This window comes from Daktulosphaira vitifoliae, unplaced genomic scaffold, assembly GCF_025091365.1.
Source record: "Daktulosphaira vitifoliae isolate Bord-2020 unplaced genomic scaffold, ASM2509136v1 Scaffold_4, whole genome shotgun sequence".
Classification (NCBI taxonomy): Eukaryota; Metazoa; Arthropoda; class Insecta; order Hemiptera; family Phylloxeridae; genus Daktulosphaira; species Daktulosphaira vitifoliae.
In genome coordinates this window covers 20,650,455-20,673,519 of record NW_026099575.1, presented here as the reverse complement: position 1 = coordinate 20,673,519, position 23,065 = coordinate 20,650,455, and the positions used below count along the sequence as shown (strand labels likewise).

At 25.5% G+C, this 23,065-nt stretch overlaps 4 protein-coding genes and 1 long non-coding RNA gene across 9 annotated transcripts in view; 3 read left to right on the top strand and 2 right to left on the bottom strand.

Annotated features, from left to right (window-relative positions):
• On the top strand, positions 1-10,782 carry LOC126904247 (SEC14 domain and spectrin repeat-containing protein 1-B). Its single transcript, XM_050683123.1, has 15 exons — positions 1-390; positions 6,459-6,629; positions 6,701-6,896; positions 6,993-7,106; positions 7,166-7,519; positions 7,591-7,746; positions 7,815-8,006; positions 8,265-8,379; positions 8,477-8,718; positions 8,826-8,948; positions 9,004-9,195; positions 9,276-9,475; positions 9,542-9,704; positions 9,771-10,025; positions 10,238-10,782. Exons 1-15 carry the CDS (start codon positions 377-379, stop codon positions 10,469-10,471), a joined length of 2,721 nt encoding a protein of 906 aa, XP_050539080.1. The 5' UTR covers positions 1-376; the 3' UTR covers positions 10,472-10,782.
• Positions 3,915-4,855, bottom strand: LOC126904249 (mitochondrial cardiolipin hydrolase-like). The gene is made up of 2 exons (XM_050683125.1): positions 4,699-4,855; positions 3,915-4,599 (listed from the first exon to the last, which is right to left on the bottom strand). Exons 1-2 carry the CDS (start codon positions 4,707-4,709, stop codon positions 4,044-4,046), a joined length of 567 nt encoding a protein of 188 aa, XP_050539082.1. The 5' UTR covers positions 4,710-4,855; the 3' UTR covers positions 3,915-4,043.
• LOC126904251 (uncharacterized) lies at positions 9,541-12,220 on the bottom strand. Its single transcript, XR_007703701.1, has 3 exons — positions 12,006-12,220; positions 9,758-10,403; positions 9,541-9,687 (listed from the first exon to the last, which is right to left on the bottom strand). It is a non-coding gene; the product is annotated as an uncharacterized LOC126904251 (long non-coding RNA).
• An 86-nt stretch (positions 12,221-12,306) lies between these two features.
• Positions 12,307-14,086, top strand: LOC126904248 (serine--tRNA ligase, cytoplasmic). Its single transcript, XM_050683124.1, has one exon. The coding sequence runs from the start codon at positions 12,415-12,417 to the stop codon at positions 13,897-13,899; it is 1,485 nt and encodes a 494-aa protein (XP_050539081.1). The 5' UTR covers positions 12,307-12,414; the 3' UTR covers positions 13,900-14,086.
• A 1,186-nt stretch (positions 14,087-15,272) lies between these two features.
• LOC126904246 (muscle M-line assembly protein unc-89) overlaps positions 15,273-23,065 on the top strand; it is a 43,625-nt gene continuing 35,832 nt past the window's right edge. For 2 of the 5 annotated variants that reach the window (XR_007703699.1, XM_050683121.1), the window contains exons 1-3: positions 15,273-15,538; positions 20,486-20,612; positions 21,409-21,546. Coding sequence is in view for 4 of the 5 variants with exons in the window: in XM_050683121.1 (XP_050539078.1) it covers positions 20,490-20,612; positions 21,409-21,546 (261 nt within the window). In the remaining variant the exon portion in view is untranslated. The remainder of the gene's footprint in view (positions 15,539-20,485; positions 20,613-21,408; positions 21,547-23,065) is intronic. The other 3 variants (XM_050683117.1, XM_050683116.1, XM_050683119.1) reach the window with 2 other exon arrangements.

Genomic DNA, 23,065 nt, shown 5'->3' with positions numbered 1-23,065 from the left:
ACTGGTTTTCAAACATATGCCGGCGGTGTATGAACCGTGTTGTGTCTTGGTATTTTTCCCTTTGATGAGCTAGACATCAGCATTGCACTATCGACTTCGAGTTCAGTGTTGGAAAGTTAGACCGTGTGCGTATTTAGTTGAGCACAGTGATTGTTTGTTTTAGTTTATATTACAATAGTACTCAACAATTTTTCACAAGAATATTGCCCGTTTTTTAATTACTGAGTATAGTAGAAGTTTAGTTCAGTTACGATGACACCACTTATGTGAATGCGGGAACCATGTAAACTGCAGTAGAAGATCTGCTTCTGAAGCAGATCAAGATTACTATTCGAAAAAGGATTAATGTTGCAACAGATGCAGTTAAATATTTCTTATGACTTCGAACAGGTAGGCATAATGTGCTTCTAATACTTTTAAAACATTTATTGAGATGTTTAATCTGAACTTTTAAATTAAAATACCAATACCAACTAATACGGTTTTATTAAATTTTATCTAGCAAAGAGAATACTTCATTAAGTTATTGTAAAGGATGAATTCATAATGTACTTATATCTAACATTATGTATTAGTGATAATTGTATGAATAAAATTATTTGTGCATTAAATTTTTGTTGCATGTAATTTTAAGTTGAAGCTACCTCCCAATTATTAATGCATTTTTTTTCGAATTAAATACGTTTTAAATTAANTCTCCCAATTTTTAATGCATTTTTTTTCGAATTAAATACGTTTTAAATTAATTTTAAATTTAGGTAACTTATTTATTTTAACAAAGATAACCTATATAGGATTATCTTTAAATATTCAATAAAAATTTTATAATTTGTATTTAATATGTATAAACTATAAACAATAAATCCGTATAAAACTTTGAGGTATAAGCTGTTGAGTATAAATATTAAAAAAAATTTATTATAACAAAACCTAGTTAAGGGTTGTGAGAATCCATGTACTTGGGAAAATTTCTCGTCATACATTTCCATTCTTATACCACTATTTCACATTCATTTATAAAATATTATTTATATGTAATCTAACAACAAAATTGTATTACTATTATGAGATAAATATACTGTTTTGATCCAAGGGAGCTTAGAGAAACTGAATTTTTAAAGAAGTATGCAATTCTCTTTGTGGGATTGTTCAGTAGTACTTGAAAAATTGAGGGGGTAATATGGATAACCGCCACATCGAGATATATTTTTTTTTAGGTTGGAGTGTTGAACTAGCTTAATTTTAAACATTTCAACATTACACCTTTATATTTTTAGAACTTTTATAAACTATTCTAAATAATAATTAGTATTAATTTGTAAATATCAAAGAACAAATTTGTAAAGAATGCACAAATTTCGATAATCACAAAAATATATAATTGAATCAAAGCAAAAGCTTTGCTCCAAAGGAATTGTCGATTTGAAAAATTAGTAATAAAAAACTATAATTATAATTATGAACTAACATCACAAATGAGAAAAATGTTGGATGTCACACAAAACAGTTATACCACAATAGATAATTGTAAATAAAATTTAAGGAAAAGTTTCCCGAGCACTATATAACACAATATTAAAAAATAAATACTTATAGTTAAAGCTATTTAAAAATTGTAGGTCTTCATATATTAAATTACTAAAAGAAAAAACTTCTATACTCATGTAACTTAATATTTTTTCATTAAATATAACTAATACCAGGGACATTCTTAGACCAACTTTATGGAAAGAGAAATATATATATGAAAAAAATTTTTATCAATTAATTTGGAAATCGCAAATAGTGTTTTGAACTGAAGATGCTTCAGATCCAAAGGCCAAACAAACTTGTTCTCGCTACACTCAAATGTACACAACCGTGTTTTATGTATTGATTGATATGACCTACCTGTATGAGATTAGAAATAAATTTTATTAATAGTCATAATAAAACTAATATATAGTATTTTACTTTTAAAATGTAAATGTATCATATAATTAGTTTTTACTTCTATGAATTTGAAATTTATAAATTTTATCTTCGATAGAAGAAAAAATATTTTACTAACTGTACGTTTAAATGAGTTTTAAGGGCGTGTATTCCAGTTACAGGTTTTTGATGCCATTGCTCATTAGTATTGGACACTGATGTTTGTTACAACAGATGTCAAGGTTCAATGAATAATTTCTAACGTATTGTTTGAAAAAAGCTGACAGTTCCGTTAAATTAACTTATTATTCCATATTAAAATAATTTTTCAGTTAGAAATTATAAAGGTAGAATTGTACATTGAGTGCATATTTAATAGGATATGTATAGGCACATGTTTTTTGTGTTGTTCCCTTCGATTATAAACGAATATTTCATTAAAATAATTAAAAAATAATTCATAATTATTGGATTGTCCCAAATAAAGACATGACTCATTTATTATAAATAGCACTATGAATTGGTTGATTAGAGGATAGGTTCGTATTGATAACCCTGTAATTAAGTATTAGTCTTAACGACTTTTTAACATTTAAGATACTGACGAAATTATTGATAATAATCATATATAATTGGGGTATTATTTAAAATTTCTCTACCTTCTAAAATTATTTTCACTGAATATTTTTTTAATTAATAAATATTTAGGAACTTAGGCGTGGGATTTGAAGGAAGTCCCTCCAAAATTCAGAAAATATATATAAAAATATTTTTTTAAATGGATGATAATTATCATTGGCCCTCCAAATTTCTTTTAACTCTGTCCACATCTATAATCTTTTAGTAAAATTTAATTACATTTGTTTAAGTTAAATAGTTTTAATATTTAGTAAATGTAAAAATTAGAAATTAATTGAAATATTATTAAAAGATTGGTGGGGTTTAAATTAATTTTTTTAAGTTATAAATAAAAATAAAATGCAATAATTTTAAAACTATTGATTTTTATTTAGTTATACAAAATAAAACATAAAACTAATGTAGTCTATATATATATATATATATATAAAATGTTCAGTAAGGAAATGGGTTTCTATTGTTCTCATTGTTTGTAACAATTAACAAGTTTACTTTATTTATATATCACATCTTAATACAAAACCTTCTTGTAAAAAAAGTTAGTTATCAGCATTATTGTTATTTTAAATAAATGGCTAATAAGCTGTATTTAAAAATGTTTTGACTATTATTCAATAATTAAATTTACTTAACATAATAATAAAGAAATAAAAATACATTTGAAAAATAATAAGCTTTATTTAACATTTTTTAAATGTCAGAATTTTAATTTTAATTTTGTGCAATAATTTTGCATAAAAATATTACCCTAAATAATAATAAAAATGAAAATTTATAAATATGCACTAGAACTAAATTAATGTAATATATACACTAAGTAAATATTTAATTCTTAAAAGACAATAATATTCTCTATAATAAATTAGCTAAAAAAAGTAACAATTCTGTAATACTCTAGTTAAACAATGCACTTGTTAGTATTATATACATTAGTAATAGGTCAAGATTATAATTCTAGTTGAGACAATCTAAGAATTAAATGAAAATAAATTATGATCCAAGTTATATTTTACAAAAATATAGGATTATAATTTTATCTCCACTATTTTTGTAACACTTTTTGAACCTATATAGACTGTTAGTTCAAATTAATATAGGTCAATATTTTTTAATGTAACATTTTTATATAAAAAAGTAAATAAAAACAAGGATTTTATACTCTGAAATAAATTATATACAATTACAAAAACATTAAAAATAGGAGTAATAAGCTTATAGAAATAGTGGTATGTTACTTACAAAAAAAGTCTTCAGTGTCCATAGTATGGTTTCTATACTTGATTATACTAAATTATTCCAAAAGTTTCAATTATAATGAATAAATACAAAAACATTAAAACAACTTAAAATAAACTATAATTTTATTTAAGGTGACAAAATATTGGGAAATTAATATTCATGAATAATTGCAACATTAAATACATAAAATATTATTTTGAACTAATTTAGAATATACTAAAAATATTACAAATAAGTACTTATTTAGTGATTGCTTAAGATATTGTAAGCCATGTTTTTTCAAAACCTTCATTAAATCCATTTACAATACTAGGTAAATTTGTAATTAAAACACTTTCCCAATTATTAAAAGCAGCTTGATGAGTCCAATTCATAGATCCATGTATTAATTGAGTAGAATCAACTATCGCAAATTTGTGATGCATTTTACTGCCATCATCATAAATTTGGTATTTTGTTTTAATACCGCTGTTTCGAAACAGTCTAACTTCTTTAGTGTTTAATAGTATACCATTACTAACTATTATTCTGACCAAAATACCACGTTTATGAGCATCTACTAATGCTTCAGCTAGTGGTTCACTAGAGATAGTATAAACACAAACATCTATAGATTTTTGTGCCGAATACAAGCAATTTACAATTTTCATTATCTGTGGACACAGTGAGTAATTTGGACGATAGCCAATAGGTTCAAAAAATAATACTTTGGAGTTAAATTTTTTTCTCTTATAATGAAGTATCACTACTGTAACAAATGCACTAGTGAGAGCCAAACAAGTCCATTTAACAGACATTGGAATATTTAATCTAAAATAATTATTCATTTTTCTTAATAACTTAATATTTTTGTTTAAAAACAAAAAACTTTAAACAATTTACAAATAACATATTGAGTTAAATTCTTACTTAAGAAACATGTGAATATTTTTTTTTACAAATCAATTTGTCAAAATTTCCTATTTTTTTGTTTATCAATAATTCATTTTTATATTAAGATATTTTAAATATAAATACAGTTAAAACATGTAAATTTAAAATTCTTCATGAGGGATTTCAATTTTGATATCAATAGCCAGAATGTATTATCAAGTAATATGATATCCTTATCATTTTTAATACCAATACATCATACCACAGATAAGATAAATCTCATCTGTGGTCATATTGTAAAATTAGATAACGATTTACAGGGTTATCATTTTTTTGATTATAATATTACTGTAGTATTTTAGACTAATTATAAACCTAACGTTTAAGACTTATACTTCCTACGGAAAATATTACTACCAAAAATAAGAGATGAGCAAAAAAATAAAATAAAAAAAGAACTGTAAGGAACTAATCATGTAGGCTAAAAAAAATTTTAATTGGGTTTTTAAGCTCATGGGCTCCGGGACGTTCGCCACCCTTAATTCGGTCTAGGTCTATAATAACTTACATTACTATAATTTAATGAACAATTATATCGTTGTTTTTTTATAAATGTGGTATTAAAGTTTAATATACTGTATCTTACGCCTGCTTTAAATAAATTAAAATCAAATGTGTGCATGAAATAGTGGTAATTACATAAAAATATAGAAAAAAACAGTAAAGGGTTATTCATTAATGAGTTTCCACATAAATTCGACTATAATATTATAAATCATATTATATATGTTATAATTCTATTATAGTATCTCTCTGGGTCTTAGGTGTTTAATATCTTCTTTTTCAGGAAAAGGTCTACTCAAGTAGTTTGATCTTAGTGTGGACATGGCTTCACATTCGCACATTATGTGAAATGAGTTTTCCTCTTCTACTCCACACTTCCTGCAGAATGGTGATTCCCATACCCCGTTGTGTAAAATTTTTTAAGCAAGTAACCATTTCCTATCAGTAGACCAGTCAAAGTGCTTATTTGATATCTAGTCATGCTATTAAGATCACCCAGCAGTAGACCGAGGGTCTTAATAAACATTTTAGATTGAGTTTCTCAGGTCTAAGTTTGAGACCGTCGATTTTGTCAGCTACTGCTCCCAGTTGATCTGCGACTCCTGTTCTGCATTTGTTTGACGTTGCTGTCTCTTTGCTAGTAGACGATTCATCAAGTGTCCCGTTGTTCGCATTGAGACTTTCAAGTTCGACGATTTTTATGCAACGAGACGTCAATTCAGGTTCTTGTTCCGACAGAAGATTGTCCGTAGGATCCCTGTTCGTCCCAAATTCATTAAATAAAGGTCCATCATAACAGAGCTCGATAAGGCTGTATACTCTTTGGTGCACCAGGGCCATAGAGGATCTCNACTGTGATAAGGCTGTATACTCTTTGGTGCACCAGGGCCATAGAGGATCTCAATGGTCACTTTACTTTTTGGCTAACTACCCTGTGACAAGTTAGCAACCCTTTCACTTGGTATGACTGGGTTAGGGGTATATGCATTAATATAAAATCTATTTTTGGAAAAAAAAAAATTAAAAATAGCCCCCCCTTCGAATATTTGACCTCTTACGCCTATAGAGAGGGGGCTATTTTTACGAATAGTAGGAATCTTTTTCTTACTTATTGAACACTATATATACAGAGTGATTCTTTTAATACCAGTCACTCGATTTCTCTTAAAACAATAATTTTTTTGTGGCCCTAATTATTTAAAAAACTAAAAAATTGTTAATATTTGTTTTAGGAGTAATAATAACATGGAGGCTGCAGATATTATACACGTCCTTCAGGAACGAGTAGCAACAATTCCAGGAGGTCGAGATTTGGATGGACGGCCATTAGTTGTGGTGGTGGTACAGCCATGGACTAATGATTATTTAGACACAGCACTTAAGTATTATTCTTCTATATATAGGTTGGTCTGATAAAATTTTCATTTAAATAAATTAAAATTAACGATGATCAATGATCAAATGTATTTTGTAGTCCTGAAACTAGGCAAACTGGTTTTTGTGTTCTACTCGATGCCCAAAGAAGTACGTGGAAAACCACTAAAAGTGTGATGCATAAAGTACTTGATGTATTAGATGTCAACATTGGCGCAATGATTGTCGTGCGATTGGATGTCTTTTGGGATAAACAACGTGTAGATAATTGCACGAAGACTCGTACTGAAGGAGAAGTGAGGCTTAGATCTTTCATTGATAATATGTTTGCTTATTAAACAAACGTATAATAAATTAAAAACATTAAATTAACACAATTTATTATTTTATAGCCGATTTTTGTATCATTATCAAGAATTCATAAATATGTTTCTCAAGACCAATTGCCTGTTGATTTAGGTGGATCTTGGGTGTACAATCATGAACAATGGATACATAATAGAATTGTCAGTATCAATATTTTAAATAAATTTTGGCTAAATAACTTATTGTTTTGTTATTTTAGAGAGTAGAAGAGTTTATAAGAAGCTCTGAAAATGCTGTTTCTGACATGGAAAAATTACGTCAACACTTGACAAATAATCAAAGCTTATTAAAACAAAATACAGCTGATGTTGTATTGACTGTATCTAGTGAAAAATTTAAGTTAGTCTCTGAATATGTAAAAAAAGTTTCACAATCTGGTCAGACAATTTGTCACCAAATTAATAAAACATATTCTGACCAAGAGCAACTATTTCCTCAAGATATTTTAGATACAAAAGAAATACTAAATCATTATTTAAGGATTGTTCATGACAAAATGATGGTGATAGTGGATTGTTGGAATGGAGTTCAAAAAAAATTTGACTCTATAAAGGTATTTTTGAATACTTTAATTATTAAATTTATACTTTAATTTAATGTGAATTAAGTGTATATTATTTTTAGGAGTTTTATTATGTAGAACAAGGAATTAAACGAGTAATAAATTGGATTCTTGGACCAGGAGAAGAAATGATGAACAGCAAACATCAAGTTGGTTATGACATTGTCTCAGCAGAAGAATACAGAAGAAATCACGAGGGACTAGAACTTCAGTGTCGAGTAATTAAATTTTTCAATTTATGCAGTACTATATTTCAGTTTTTATAATGTTAATTTTTTATTTTTAGGACACTTATGGTCATTATGCTGAATTACTACACAAAATTAATAAATTGTCCAATAGTAAGTCTGAAAACTATAAAGATTTGATAGCACAGCGTGACTTCATGGATTTTGTATGTCGAAGTTTTGCTAATAGATTAGAAAGAAGACGTAATCTACTTATAACATCTGCTCGTTTCTTTCGTCTAGTTGCTGAAGTAAATAAATATGAATATTAAGTATTATTCATATACTTTAAAACATAACTCTTAATATAATATTATATTAACCCTCAGAGTTAATGTATATAAAGTACATTTTAAGTTATACAAACTTGACTATTTACTAAATTTCCATAGTCTTCTTTGTTTAAAATTTATGCAACTATTTTTTTTAAGAAATTAATAACTAAGTATATTTTAAACAAATTAATATAAGAGTTATGACAAATATATATTTTATAATTTATATTATAGTATTTTCAAACTACAAGTGATGTATATGAGACATTAGTGATGGGTACTGATATTGAAGCTTTGGAGTCTCCTGAAAACACTTTAATGCAATTAAAACTTCAACAAGATAATATTGGTATATATTTTCAAAAGTTTATTCATTAACTTCACATTATTAATCACATTATAAAGTAAAGAATTTGTAAATAAATTTACAATTGTGGTGTTAATAGAATTTATAGAAAGAAATTTAATAAAGGAAGGAGAAAAATTATCAGATATGTTATCAATGCCAGTGAAAAATGCTATGGGAGTTGTTTTGAATATTGATTATGAAGCAGATATTGTGAATGTATCAGAAATATTAGAAATGACAAAAGCTAGGTGTCAGTTGTTTTGTGATAGTGTTGAGTTACAACGTTTGACATTACAACAAGTTTCTCATGTGTTAAATTATGAAGCGGATGCATCTCAAGTAAGCAATCATAAGTATTTTTTAAATGTTTATAAGTTAATAAGTATTTTATTAATTGTAATATCTTAAGTATTACATTTAATTGTTGAGAACATAATATTTTCTAGGCAATTCAATGGTTAGATGACTTATATCAAGTTTTATTAAAATTACATTGTCATATTGGATCTAATGCAGATGAAATACAAATTCAAAAAAAAGAACATCAGTCTTTTCAAGAAATTGCAAAAGTGAGTCCTTAAATTTGACTTTCTTTTTTACTTGTTAATAAATTTTATAAATTAGAATACTTATGATTATGGCTGTCAACTTTTGAATGCTGCTTTATCACTAAGACAATCTTGTAAATTAACTGAATATAGAAATGCTATGCTTGCTAATAGTCTTTGGCAGTCTTGGAAGCTATTAGATGATGTAAGTCAAGAGCAGCTAACAAGGTTACGAGTTTCAGCTGTGTATCATCGAAATGTAGATAAAGTAAAGATACTATAAATAAAAATGAAATACAATGAATATATTTGTGAAATTTAATGTAATAATAATTGATTTTAATTTAGTACTCAATACAACTAAGGGAACTTATGGAAACTGTCCATACAATTCAAGATGAAAGCAACAGAAAAATAAATAATCATAAAGGACGATTACGAAAGTGTTTAGTACTGAGAGAAAAAATTTTATTGGAAGTAGGACGTACTGTACGTCTTGGGCGTATGTTAAAAACTAGGCTTCGTGAGCCCCCTTCCATTTTACACATGTAATTTACCCCATTTTTATTAATCAATTTATAAATAATTAATTTTTTTGTTAAATATTTTTAAAGGAGCGAAGAAGAACAATACTTAAATGATAGTGCAGTAGAATCAATATCCAAAAAACTTGGGATGGTTACAGAGTTGGCTGAGCAACTGGATTTTACACTTTCAGGCTTAGCTCAAAGTACTGCAAATAATTTTTTGATTGACTCTACTGGAAATACCACTCAAGTTAGTATATTTTTAAGTAAGTTATTATTTAGTAATGAATTTTTAATATTTACTTAATTTTTTTAGGAATGGTATATTAATTTGAGTAAAATGGATGAAAAGAATTCAATTTCTTCTAAATCAGAAGAAAATAATAATAGTAGTCGATCTGATGGCGAAGACTTTGTAACTGCATCTGAATATACTGGTTCTCCACCTTCTAGATCTTCTTCATATCATACTCCCTCCGAAGGAGAAACAACTTCTAATTCCCCATGGTGGGAGTTAGAAACAACCAATAGCACGATAGAAACCATTACTATAAAAAAAGAATCTCAACAGGTAGTGCATAATTTAAATAATAAAAATTTAATTAATTAATTCAATTAAAAAAAATATTTTTTTTTGCTCCATATTGAACTAAATATAGTTAATTTTATAATTATCTTTTTGCAGTGAACAGATTATGTAAAATTAATTTTTTTATAACACATAATTTATTATCTTAAAAAACAAGTATATAAAAATTTAAAGAACTCAAATATTTTTTTTAGGCTAGTGATATTCTTACTGACGACCAACTAAATAATGACAACATTAATAAATCTCTAGAAAATTCAATTGGACCAGAAAAAACTAAAGGCATTTCAGTTCCCAAAGAATCAAAAGATAATGTTGCGAATACAATTGTGGTTCATAATGTTGAATATGCACCTGAAACTAACAATAATGACTGTAAATTCTATAAGAGAAATCTGGCCAAACAAGCATTAGCTGGAGTTTTTTGATTTAATTGTTATAAATTTTATATGTATAATATGCGACCACAAGACTGGTGTAAGACACAAATAATTTTTTTATTTAAATTTTGTCTCAAAAAATTGTATACTAAGATATTATATTGACAATTAGTTATTTGATTTTGATGAACATATTATTAGTTAATTTATTTACATTAATTATAATTTATTAAGTTATTTCAATTCCATTTTTTTTATTTATCACCTAAATGACTATTACACGAGGACTGTGCATCTGTTAAATAATTTAAATTACCCAGTTTTTGTTTGTATAATTAAAATATTAAATTTTTTTTTAATTTTCAAGCGTTTTATAATTTTTCTAAAAAATATTTATGAGTAAAATCTAGAAATATTTAATTAATACTATGATTACAGGATTAACTAATATATTCTAATGAATTTTTTAATATGTACTAGTTGCCGCCTTTATTTTTGCTTAATTATTTGACAAAAATTAAAAAGTAAAAAAAACACCATATCTCATTAAAAAGAAAATAACTTATTATTATATACTTTCAGATATTCATATATACTACACTTTATCATTACATAAATATAAATAACCAAACAAAATTATTTAGTATATATTAATTTTAGTCATTTTGAACAAAAATATATTTAATACATAGAAAAGCTACCAACAACTTTTATTTAAAAAATAATACATTAACATGATACTCTTGTAATATGTCTTAGGTAGTGTAAGATGTTATCAGGGTTGAATTGAAGATTTTCACGTACAATGGATACATAAATTTGGGCACACCCAAATTTTTTCGAAAATCGCACTTTAATTGATGAGCAAAAAAAGAAAAGTCTATATTTTTTCCCCACCAATATGATTAAACATACCAATATTAGAACATTTTATTTGATTTTTTTTCCACAGAGTAGTGATACACTTATAATAAAATTAATTAGTCGAAAAATAAAAATAATATTGATCATAATTTTATTGGTTTCATTTAGTTTCATGTTTTTCTCAAATTATCAATCATAAAGTTGGTTAAGAATTGTTATCTGGGTAGTACTTGTCAAATATAATAACAGTAGTAATCTGAAATCAGTTTAACACAAGAGTTTATCACCTATTTTAATAGAACATAGTAATAATTAAAAAAATAGTAGTAGAGGCTATAGGCAGTCAGTTCCCTGGTTACACCACTGTATATATTTATTAATTGGTAAAATCACTATAGTTTAGTGGTTCTACAGCGGAAATTTAATATTTAAAAACGGCGTATATTGTTATTATTTGATTGATTGTAAGCAAAATAATTTGGATATGAAAAAATTGTTATTGAAAAAAATTTATCTTATCGTCTGAATTTTTAAATTAATCATTCATAATATTAAAAAAGGCTATGATCAATAAGGGAAAATCATCTCTTATTTCAACGTTACCATTTTACTTAATGGGTTAAATTTAAAAGCAATGACTTTTATGACTAATACATTACGGTATAATCTTGGATTAGAGTAGAAATGTATCAAATAGTAGTATATAAAAAATATTTACTATTAGTTTCTTTAGGACCAACTTTTCATCGAAGTTTGTAGAATAGATGAATGTATTCCAAATAAATTAAGAAAGTCTCTTAACTAAAAGAATTGAAAATTTAATCCGTTATCAGTTTGATGAATTCAATTTGAAAAAATATCTAATTGTGGTCTTTTCACTTTTACATGTCGACAGCATAGAGTAATAGCCATAGACATATAAATACAAGTATTTTTATGGTTGATAGTCTTACTTGTAAAGATAATAACACAGTTAGCATAAACTAGAGTTAACAGTAATAAATGATAACATATTCTATTTTGTTGGTTAGGTTTTATAGTCGTGGCGATAGTAATATCTTTTCTCGTGTAGCCGGACACGTCAAAACTATTAAAATATAAAGTTATTGGATTATTCTTACGTTACAATGGTGCTTGATTTGGATTTATTTAGAACAGAAAAGGGCGGAAACCCTGATAAAATTCGTGAAAACCAGAAGAAACGGTTTAAAGATCCTGCGTTGGTAGATAAAGTTGTGGAAGCTGATAGCAAGTGGCGACAATTACGTTTTAAAGCAGATAATTTCAATAAACTTAAAAATTTATGTAGTAAAACTATTGGAGAGAAAATAAAATCTAAAGAACCGCAATCTGATAAAATTACTGAGATTGCAACTAATTTTGATTTAGATACAGTTAATGCGGATGTGTTAAAACCTCTTTCAGTGGAACAAATTAAAAAAGTAAGGATACTTATTGATGATGCCCTTGTTCAAAATGAGAAAGATTTATTGGATGTTGAGAAAACTAGAAATGAATCTTTTAAAGAAATAAGTAATTTTGTTCATGACTCGGTACCAATTGACAATGATGAAGATAACAATGCTGTAGTTGCTTTAGTTGGTGATTGTTGTGCTAAAAAAAAATATTCTCATGTTGATTTAATTCATATGATTGATGGTGTTGATAGTGATGCTGGAGCAACTGTTTCTGGTGCACGTGGATATTATTTAAAAGGACCTGGTGTATTCCTTCAATCAGCTCTTGTTCAAGAAGCATTACGACGATGGGATGATAAAGGATATAAACCATTGTACACACCATTTTTCATGCGAAAAGAAATAATGCAAGAAGTAGCACAACTTGCTCAATTTGATGAAGAATTATACAAAGTTATTGGTAAAGGAAGTGAAAAAGTTGATGATAATGATTTGGATGAAAAATATTTAATTGCTACTTCTGAACAACCTATTGCAGCTATCCATCGTGATCAATGGCTTCCTGAATCTAGCCTTCCTATAAGATATGTTGGTGTATCAACTTGTTTTCGACAAGAAGTTGGATCACATGGAAGGGATACCAGAGGAATATTTAGAGTACACCAATTTGAAAAAGTTGAACAGTTTGTTCTAACTTCTCCATTTGATAATCATTCTTGGACATTGTTTGAAGAAATGATAAATAATTCTCGACAATTTTATGATGATTTAGGAATAGCATACAGAGTTGTAAATATTGTATCTGGTGCCTTAAACAATGCTGCTGCTAAAAAACTTGATTTAGAGGCATGGTTTCCTGGTTCAAGAGCTTTTAGAGAACTAGTTTCTTGTAGTAATTGTCTCGACTATCAAGCTAGGCGACTATTAGTGAGATATGGACAAACAAAAAAAATGAATGAAAAGGTTGATTATGTTCATATGTTAAATGCTACAGCATGTGCAACAACAAGAGTTATATGTGCAATTTTAGAAACTTATCAAACAGAAACTGGAATTAAGGTTCCTGAATTACTTAAAAAGTATATGCCATTAAGATATCAAGAAGAGATACCCTTTGTTAAAGTAGCTCCTATTGATGAAGAGGAGACAAAAAAACAAAAGAAACAAAAAGAAGGCATGAAAAATAAGAAATGAAATTACTTGCATAATATTGATAAATTTGTTTATTAATTTACACTTGTATTGTAAATTAAAGAATTTATTATTAAGTATTTTATTATATTCTAAAAATATAGGTCTTACCTATAATACTTAATTTTAAAATATCTTTGTAAGTATTTAATTTTTTGAATTAAATAAAAATTATTATTTATTTTTATTATTATAAGAGCATTTATATTTTACTATCGGTTAAATGTAACAAATATTAAAAAATTATTTACAGATAGTTTAAAAAATAACTTTGGATAGGCTAAATTTGAGTATCCAGCTCTAAAAGTATTTTCATATTTTACTTAGTATAACTTTTTTTTGACTCCTTTGGCCATGCAATGAGGTTGCATCAGATTGAAAGTCTGTGTAAAAAATCCTGTCAATTACATTGTTGACTCTACAATAGTAGAGCCAACCCTAAATAGTTGGAATAGAGGCTATGTACTTGATAAATTATTCTGAATTTTTAAGCGTTTTGTTTTATTTTATATTAAAGAGGACATAGTCCACTTCCCATCTAAACTGTCAATTATTTTAACCTTTGATATTTTTTACAAAGTATTTAAAATTGTAACAAAAATTAATTTATGTATACTAATTATAATACATACAACAAGTACTATAGATCATTGATAAATGGCCTGCACATTGAAATTATTTTATTGGTTTAGGTTTAATTTGTAATTTTTTTCATTGAGATAATTAAGAAATGTATACAATACATAAATTATTTGAATATAGATACTGTAATTTCTTTGTAAAATTTATTTTGTCTTGATGAACTTCCAGTTTGTGTAAATGTTTATGCGTTCTATCCTAATAAAAAGGTTCTTAAGTCAAATTCTCACTAATTCATTAATTGTTTTATATCATAATAATAGACCTTAATGATGAGTTATTGTGCATACCCTATTCACTTGCCTAAATGTAAAGTAAAGCTAATTTTTAGATCAGTATATTTTCTTATCTAGAATTGCTAATATATTTCTGAAATACTAAATAGTATATAAGTATTAAGTAGATGCATACAATTTATCAAAACTAGTGACGACTATGAGTTTAAATCATTGTTTCAGTAATTTATTATATTTATGTTAGCTTATTTTTCACTTAAATCTATCGTAATAAAATAAAACACTCCTAAGTTTAAGAGTCAATTAAACATTATAATAAATTATTTAGCCTAAAATTTGCACCAACGTCATGTTAGAGGTTAGAGACATTATGCTTGTACAAATATTTTGGGTGGGAAGAGTTTAAAATAAATTATTTTGGCACTAGAATCATGCAGTCGTACACGCTTATCTAATAGAAAAATATAACAATATATAAAAATGTGGAAAGATCTCATTTAAGTGTTCTGGACGTCATTAGTGTTTCACGACAAACCGTTCTTGGTAACTTTTCATGTTAAACAAATAAACCTTCTTAAAGGTTTTTTTTCATTATTTAAAGTTAATTTTATAAAAAATGTATAAAAAATTAATTTTTTTTATTTCGTATTAAAAACTATAGTTGCAATTTATTTGCATACTATTTCAATTGTATTTAAATGTTTAAAGCGCAAAAAACCCACATGTTAAGCACTCAACACAAACAATAATTATTTACCAACGTCGAAGTATGTTTTTAAAAACAATATTATAGTTAAAATAATAATATATAAATTATTAATAGTAAGAATCATTAATAAAACAAACTATCAAACGCGATCTAAAGATATTTGTTTCTTAAATATATTCGTTTTTAAGAACGAACCTTTGTCTCATCTATTTGTGTAAACGGCCATAATACTTATTATAATAATTGTATGATCATTTTTGTTTTGTAAGACAAATATTTTACAATCAAAAGATATATTGATTCCTTTACATCTTAAATATTAACAATGTGATATCTATAATTACCATTATTACCATATACCAATCATTGTTTTTAGGAGTTTTAATTTTCTACAATATTTATGCAACATCATTTTAATGGGAGAGTAAAATGTTCATGACTAGAAAAAATCTGGCAAAATGCCTCATCAAAAAAATAAACGTGATTTGAGAAATCCCCTTTATACTCTTATATATTTATAGCGTTCATATTAATATCATGAATATTTGCGCACACTCGATCAATCACATGTACAGTCCTATAATGGGAAGTAGGCTACAAATAGACTACACAATGTATTATCTAGTATAAAATTATTTTAATTAATTTCATTATTTAGTGACAGTCAATTTTTTAAAAAATTATTTATGAAATTCACAACAATTGTCAAGCGTAAAAACTGTCTTCCGATTTATTTTTCTCTGAAAACACGTATTCGACAGGAATAAATTGAGTCGACATCGTTGCACTATTAAAATCTAAAAACATAAATATCTAAGTGGTGTATATGTATAATTTATAAAATATTTAGTGATAAAAAGCTAAAATAAATTTCATTTAATAATGTGAAAAGAAAAATATTTTACTTATCGTTGTGATTGATAGCATAACTAAAACCTTAATTAGACCCTTACTTATGACATATGTCATTTTCACAATCAGTGGCACAACTAAAACAAAAATCCAGTGTGCTAAAATTGTGTAAGGCTCATCCCCGAATCATCGTATAAATATAGATGGCTGTAAAACCAAGCTAATGACTATGACTGATTGGTAGATTAATATTGAAATGTTCCAGTATAAGCAAAATAACGATTTTATTTGCTACAGTAGTAATATATTGTAAACGCAAAACGAAATAAAAAAACAATTGTATAAAACAAAACTGATGATACATTTTTATAAATAAAAATACTTGGTTGAAACTATAAATCTTAAATTCATAAAGGTCTATAGATACCGTACCCCAGTAATTGTAACCGCTGACGTGAATACTTTCGCAAATACATTTTTTTTCCATGATAAATTTAAAATTTAGATAGTAAAAACTGTTTCAAGGTGGATTAATCTATCTTACGTATATTGACATCTATAAATTCAAAATGACAACTTTTTCAACTTAACTTTTGAAAGTGTTCCGGAAATACTGACACTTTTATAATATAAAAGTATTACATTAGCTTTATATGAAAAAAAAAAATTTCGGACTTTATTTTGTTTTCATGGTGAAAGTAGCTACCGTATTCAAAAATATGCTATTTTTGTGTTAAAATTCTTGGTGTTGTATTTTACTTTATTATAAGGAGATTACACTGATTTTCATAAATATTATATCAATCTAAATGACATAGTATAAAAAATTAAACATATTTAAATTTTTTTGTTTCTTTAAAGTCGAGAAAAATAACTTTAAAATTTGAACTAGCTAAATTTCCATTTTTATTAAGTAACGAATGAGACGTACAGTTTCTGAGACGGTAATACTTGGGTCTTTTTATGCCGGTGGCACTGAATTTTTTCTTAATTCTTTTTGAGTTAGAAGAAAATGTTTAACACATTTGATTTTTATCTCATTTAGATTCAATAACTTCAATAAATATCAAGGATCCCATTATTGTAGTCTCCTCTCGTGAGTAGAAATTCATATTAATATTATTTTACTATGTGGTTTTTTTTTTGTACCTATCATATATTTTCTCAGCTCTCACGACCTACTATTTGACAAAAATTTTTTTTTTTAATTAAACACTATCTACAGATGTTCATCGAAGCGTTTTTTATGATAGTGATTTTAATCACTGTCAGATATCATCTATACTGGACCCAACTATGCCACGACCCCACTGTGCTGGGTTTTTTTTTTATGATTGATGTCCAAAATTTTAATAACAAACAATATTGATAATTTATTAATAATAGATAAGGTGTTTCGGAACCATCGATCTTATAAACATGTATAGGACATTCATAATTGAAGCCCTTGTGTTTTCGCGGTCTTGAACTGATATGAATATGGAGGCCATTTTTTTACATTTTAATTGTGATAAACGCATAATTTTAATTTTGTAATAAGTTATAAATTATAACTTATAACTGTTACATTATTATGAATTACATAAATCATACTAATTATTTATTACTAACCATTAAATAATAAAAAGTAAAATCTTATAATGTAATATTGCAAACAAATAGCCTTAATTTACTATCACCATAGTCTTCACTGATAAAGCATTAATGTCTTATCTATGTTTTTAAAATCTATGTTCAAAATGCGGGAACATTAAATTTTACTTTGATCATAATTATTGTCTATCCACTAATATCTGATAAATTTTACATCAGGTAAATATCAAATAACGTCATTACTCACAACATAGGTATATTTGAGGTTTCACTTCAGGAAGTGGACGATATTATGGTATATTATGATACTATATTCTCAATACAAATCTTAGAATTTTAAATTAATATATCTTGAGGGATTTCATCCCCTTCCAATACGCCACTAATCCGCAAAAGGTTTCAAGTAATTAAATTTTAATTGTAAAATTTGAATAAGACTTAATAATAAAACAAATTATATAATGAATTTATTTTTATGCGTTTTCTTCATTTAAAAAAAATTGTCAAAAAATAATATCGCTTGTATTTTTGTGTGCTATTCAAATATATCAAAATGGAAGTTTAAAAAAATTTAAAAAACAATCTACTTTTTCTTTTGTGATAATTAATGGAATATGAATATAGCTTAATAACACACGTAATATTATTAAACCTACTTAATAATGAAAAATAATATTATACAAAATACTTTCAGTTTACTTTGTGGAATTTTCTAAAAATTATTTGTAAAATTTTTTAAAATGAAGTGTATGCCGACGCATATGAAAGACCCTAGCAAAGTGAGGACACAGCATAATTGGGACAAGTATAATGATATCTGACAATGATTAGAATCACTATCATAAAAAATACTTTAATGCAAATCTTTTGACAGTGTTTAATTTAAAAAAATGATTTTTAAATTATTCCAAAATACATCAACTTCTATTTCTTTAATTATATCCTGATTATTAGTTTAATGATTTATAAGTATTATACTGGAATAAATACATATTATAGAAATTAAATTTACTATGAAATTGATGTTCAATATTTTCTATTATAGTTTTCACGGAGAAATTTTAACATATTATTAAGTAGTTGAATATTTCATTATTTCTATAGCGAACGTATAAAAAATAATTGAAAGTACAGATTTATAAAAAGAAAAAGAAAGTGAACTCTCTTAATTCTATTATTCTACCTTCATTAGTTAATTATTATTTCAGTCATGAAATTGAAATTATAATTTATTATAAGCTATTGACTGCTAGAAAGATTGGTAAATCTTTTTTGGGAAATATATGTAACTAAAATACACCAAAAATAATTTTCTTAACATAATTATTATTTTAAGAAAAATTGGGTGAATAAGAGTAGCTATCATGTGGCTATTAAAAGAATCTATATTTTGTTAGGTCAATTTTCATAACCAATTGTTACCTATAACTTTTTTTTTGATAAGGACAACCTTTTCTTTTTAATATATTAATTGGATTCACATTAAAAGTTACATAAATTCTCGATGAAAGTATGTATAATTATCACTTAAATAATTTTTATAATTTTTTTTGTAAAAGCGGACTTAAATTGGGTAATTGTCATCTCTCTGCTATATGAATTTACCGAATGATCTTAAATGTAGACAAATTAACTGAAAAAAAAATTTAAAAAGAAAATTATAACAACTTGAAAAAAAGTGATTTTTTTACAATAAAAAAAAACATTTTTGACAAATATCAGGGGCTGTTCAATATAGATGACAAGGTGTTGGGACAATTTTTTTTTTTAAATTATAGTACGTAATATAACTTTTAATTTAAGATATCTATTTAAGTGTCAGTATTTCTGAAACATTTTCAAAATATAAGTTGAAAAAGTTATCATTTTGTGCAAAGTTGATATTTTGAATATGTTCCTTTGAGTAGATTTTTAAAAGGTTATATCAAATTAAATAATAATACCTATTGTATTTATACTAAAAAAAGTATTTTAATTCGTTAATTTTTTAAAAATGTATGATAGTTTTAAGTATAAAATTTAATACGATAGACAGTGACATTTTAAACAAAAATGATATTTTTTGTTCAATTTTGGTGGTTACTTACTCATAGAAGATAAGTTGATGGGACAATTTTTTTTTTAAACAAATAGTACATAAGCTTTTATTTAACATATGTTAAAGCTTGGAGTATTCTTGAAATATTTTTAAAAGTTAATTTTAAAGATTGGTTAACTTTTTATATTAAAGTAGCAACTTTGAATCCCCTTCAATAATCAGGTTAAAGGTTGGATTCTCAAAGAAAAAAATTCACCTAAAAAAATAAAAATACCTAAGGTATATATATATATGAAAAAAATATGTTTATTATATTTATATATGATAGTTTTAAGTAAAAAAAGTTTAAAAGATGTTGAAATTTAACGATTTTAAAAATTGTAAATTTATATTACAACACAGTGGTATAATTTTAGACAACTTTGTAAAGTTATCCAAAAATATATATTATTTTATTCATTGAAATTTCTCTAAACTTCTATACTTTATCAAGATTATTAAGATTTATCATTTAATTTTCAGAGAAATGGAAAAAATTGACAGTGACGACGACTATTATTCAGTTTCTGAATGCCTCAGTTCAAAAGTTTCTTCATACGGTTCGTGTACACCTGTTGCTTCTGATAATGACAATGAAGAAGATGTAGAAGTATACATTATTATATATATATAGTTGCAATTGTATAAGACATGGCCAAGTTATTTTATTTTTGAAACACTTTAAAAGTCGATAAAATCTTAAATTAGAAAAAGTAATTTTATACTTGAAGTGTTTAAGGATGTATCCATGTTTACAGTTCAGTTCTGACGTTTCGAACTCATTGCAGAGTCCATCTTTAGAGCGATGGTTGCTAGTTGGTGGTTGCAACTATACTGTCAGAACTCAACTGTAAACATGGATACATCTTTAAGGACTTCAAGCAACAAGACAATCCATAAATGCTTTAATACATTCATAAGTAATTTTATATTTTTCAATATTTAATCAATATAAAATTTAATTTTTTTGTCACTTGGTTACTTCTTACATGATATAATATAAATCATATAACGATTTAGTTTAAATATAATTAAGAGTTTGTTCAATTAATTAAATTTTTCTTTTTATGAAAAATGTAAAAAAATAACATTTTAATTAAATAAAATAAATTTATAAACACACCCTTTTACAAAGAGTTAAGTTCAAAATAATTATAAAAAAATGTATTTTAAATATTAGCTTTGCTTACTTCCACGATATGTAGATATTGAATTTATGAGCTGTGCACTATCGTAGTAAAATTTAATTATTTTTCATATTACTAGGTTTTTAATATTTAATACATAAATAATTATCCGTATATTTTGAAAATACTTTTAGCCATGTTATTATATAATTAATTTAAATAGATAAAAATGTAATAATATTTTAAAAATATTCTTTCTAAAATTTTACTGAATTTCAGTTTGACGTTGATAAGGTTGTAGAAGAAATGATGGAAGCTAGAAGGTTACAAATGCTTTCACCAGTATTTGCATGTGATAGAACTAATGAAAATAAGAAAAAAGTTATTCCTAAAGTACAAATGGATAACCCTAATGATGTAAGTAAAAATAATGACATCATTATCATATGCGTATATGTAGCAGAATAAATAATTACATTATAACTATAATGTTATTATTTATTTATTATATAAAACTTAAGTTTTAACATGTAATTTTTTTTGTCTGTGAAAAATCTAAATTTTTTAAAATATAGTTGTTATGTAGCATAAATTCGATAAATACAAGAATTGTACTTACTAAAATATAAATCGTTATTTTTAATTTTAGGGTAATTACAAAAATTCTTGTTCATGAGCTCTGTAAATTATCTTTATTTACCTACTTTAAACAAAACTTTTGTTATTTTACCAATACCCTTAAATTTTGCTTACACAAATTAGGCGATCGTATATGTGTCAATGAATAATAAGATTTTTAGGAAATTTCATATTTGTGAGTTTGTATAATGTAGTTAATCAGTTTTATCGGAAATTACTTATATAAAATTTGGTAAGGTTCATTTTTGTGGGAATTTGTAGATTTAATTTTTCAGATTTGTTGGAGTTTTTATTTGTAAAATTTTGGCAGGGTCATTTTTGTCGGAATTTACGATTTCCCGTAGTGTGTAAAAACTCTAGGTGATTTATTACTGCGAATGTTTTTATATGGCAAATGACTATCGGTCTATAGAAAATGTAATATTTTAATTCTTCATATTAAACCATTGCAATATAATTATTAATGTGACATTGTATTATTCTTAAGAACTTATACTCATGTTTGGGTTTCAAAAGGCTATGTTAACATCATTCATTAAGATCTAGGTTAAAATATGTGCTTATTTAAACACTAGTCTGTCTTAAAAATATATTGGATTTATCTTATTTTTACATAAATGCATATCATTTGAATATATGCTTAATTTACTTAATGTTCCTTCTTCTTATTCAAAAATTGATTTGAAATGCGATATATTAAAGAAATATTTAACTTATTACAACTGTGTTAAATTTTTACAATTTTTTAAAGTAAAAGCGTGAGATAGCAAAGATGTATAACTCGTTTGTTACCTTAGACTAGCCATTGCATGTTGTAATCAATTTTTTTGAAGCATTCAAATAATTCTTATTGTACTTTATGTATATTTTGAAAATTTTTAGTTAAATTCATTTCATATAATTTTTTAATGAAATTACTAAACATTTTTTGAGATTTGTATGGTTTTAAATTATTTACCCTTACAATATTTTAAAGTAATAAGTGTATTTTTATAGCGAGGAAGGAAATTTATTTTTATTTTTATTGCGATGTAAATAGATAAATTACTTGATAGTTTATTTAGAAGTAACGTATTTATTTGTGGGTTTGTAATGAGCAATTGAAATGCTGTTGTTCATTAGATACACGACTGTCAGTAAAGCGGTAAATAGTAGTAAAATTTATAACTGCTAGTTAATTGTCATTACGACTACTCATATAAGATATAGCTATGTTGAAAAAAAGGACAAATAAAAACCGCAAATATGTTATGTGTGGGTACAAATATATTATACAGCAAAACTGAATAATTATCCC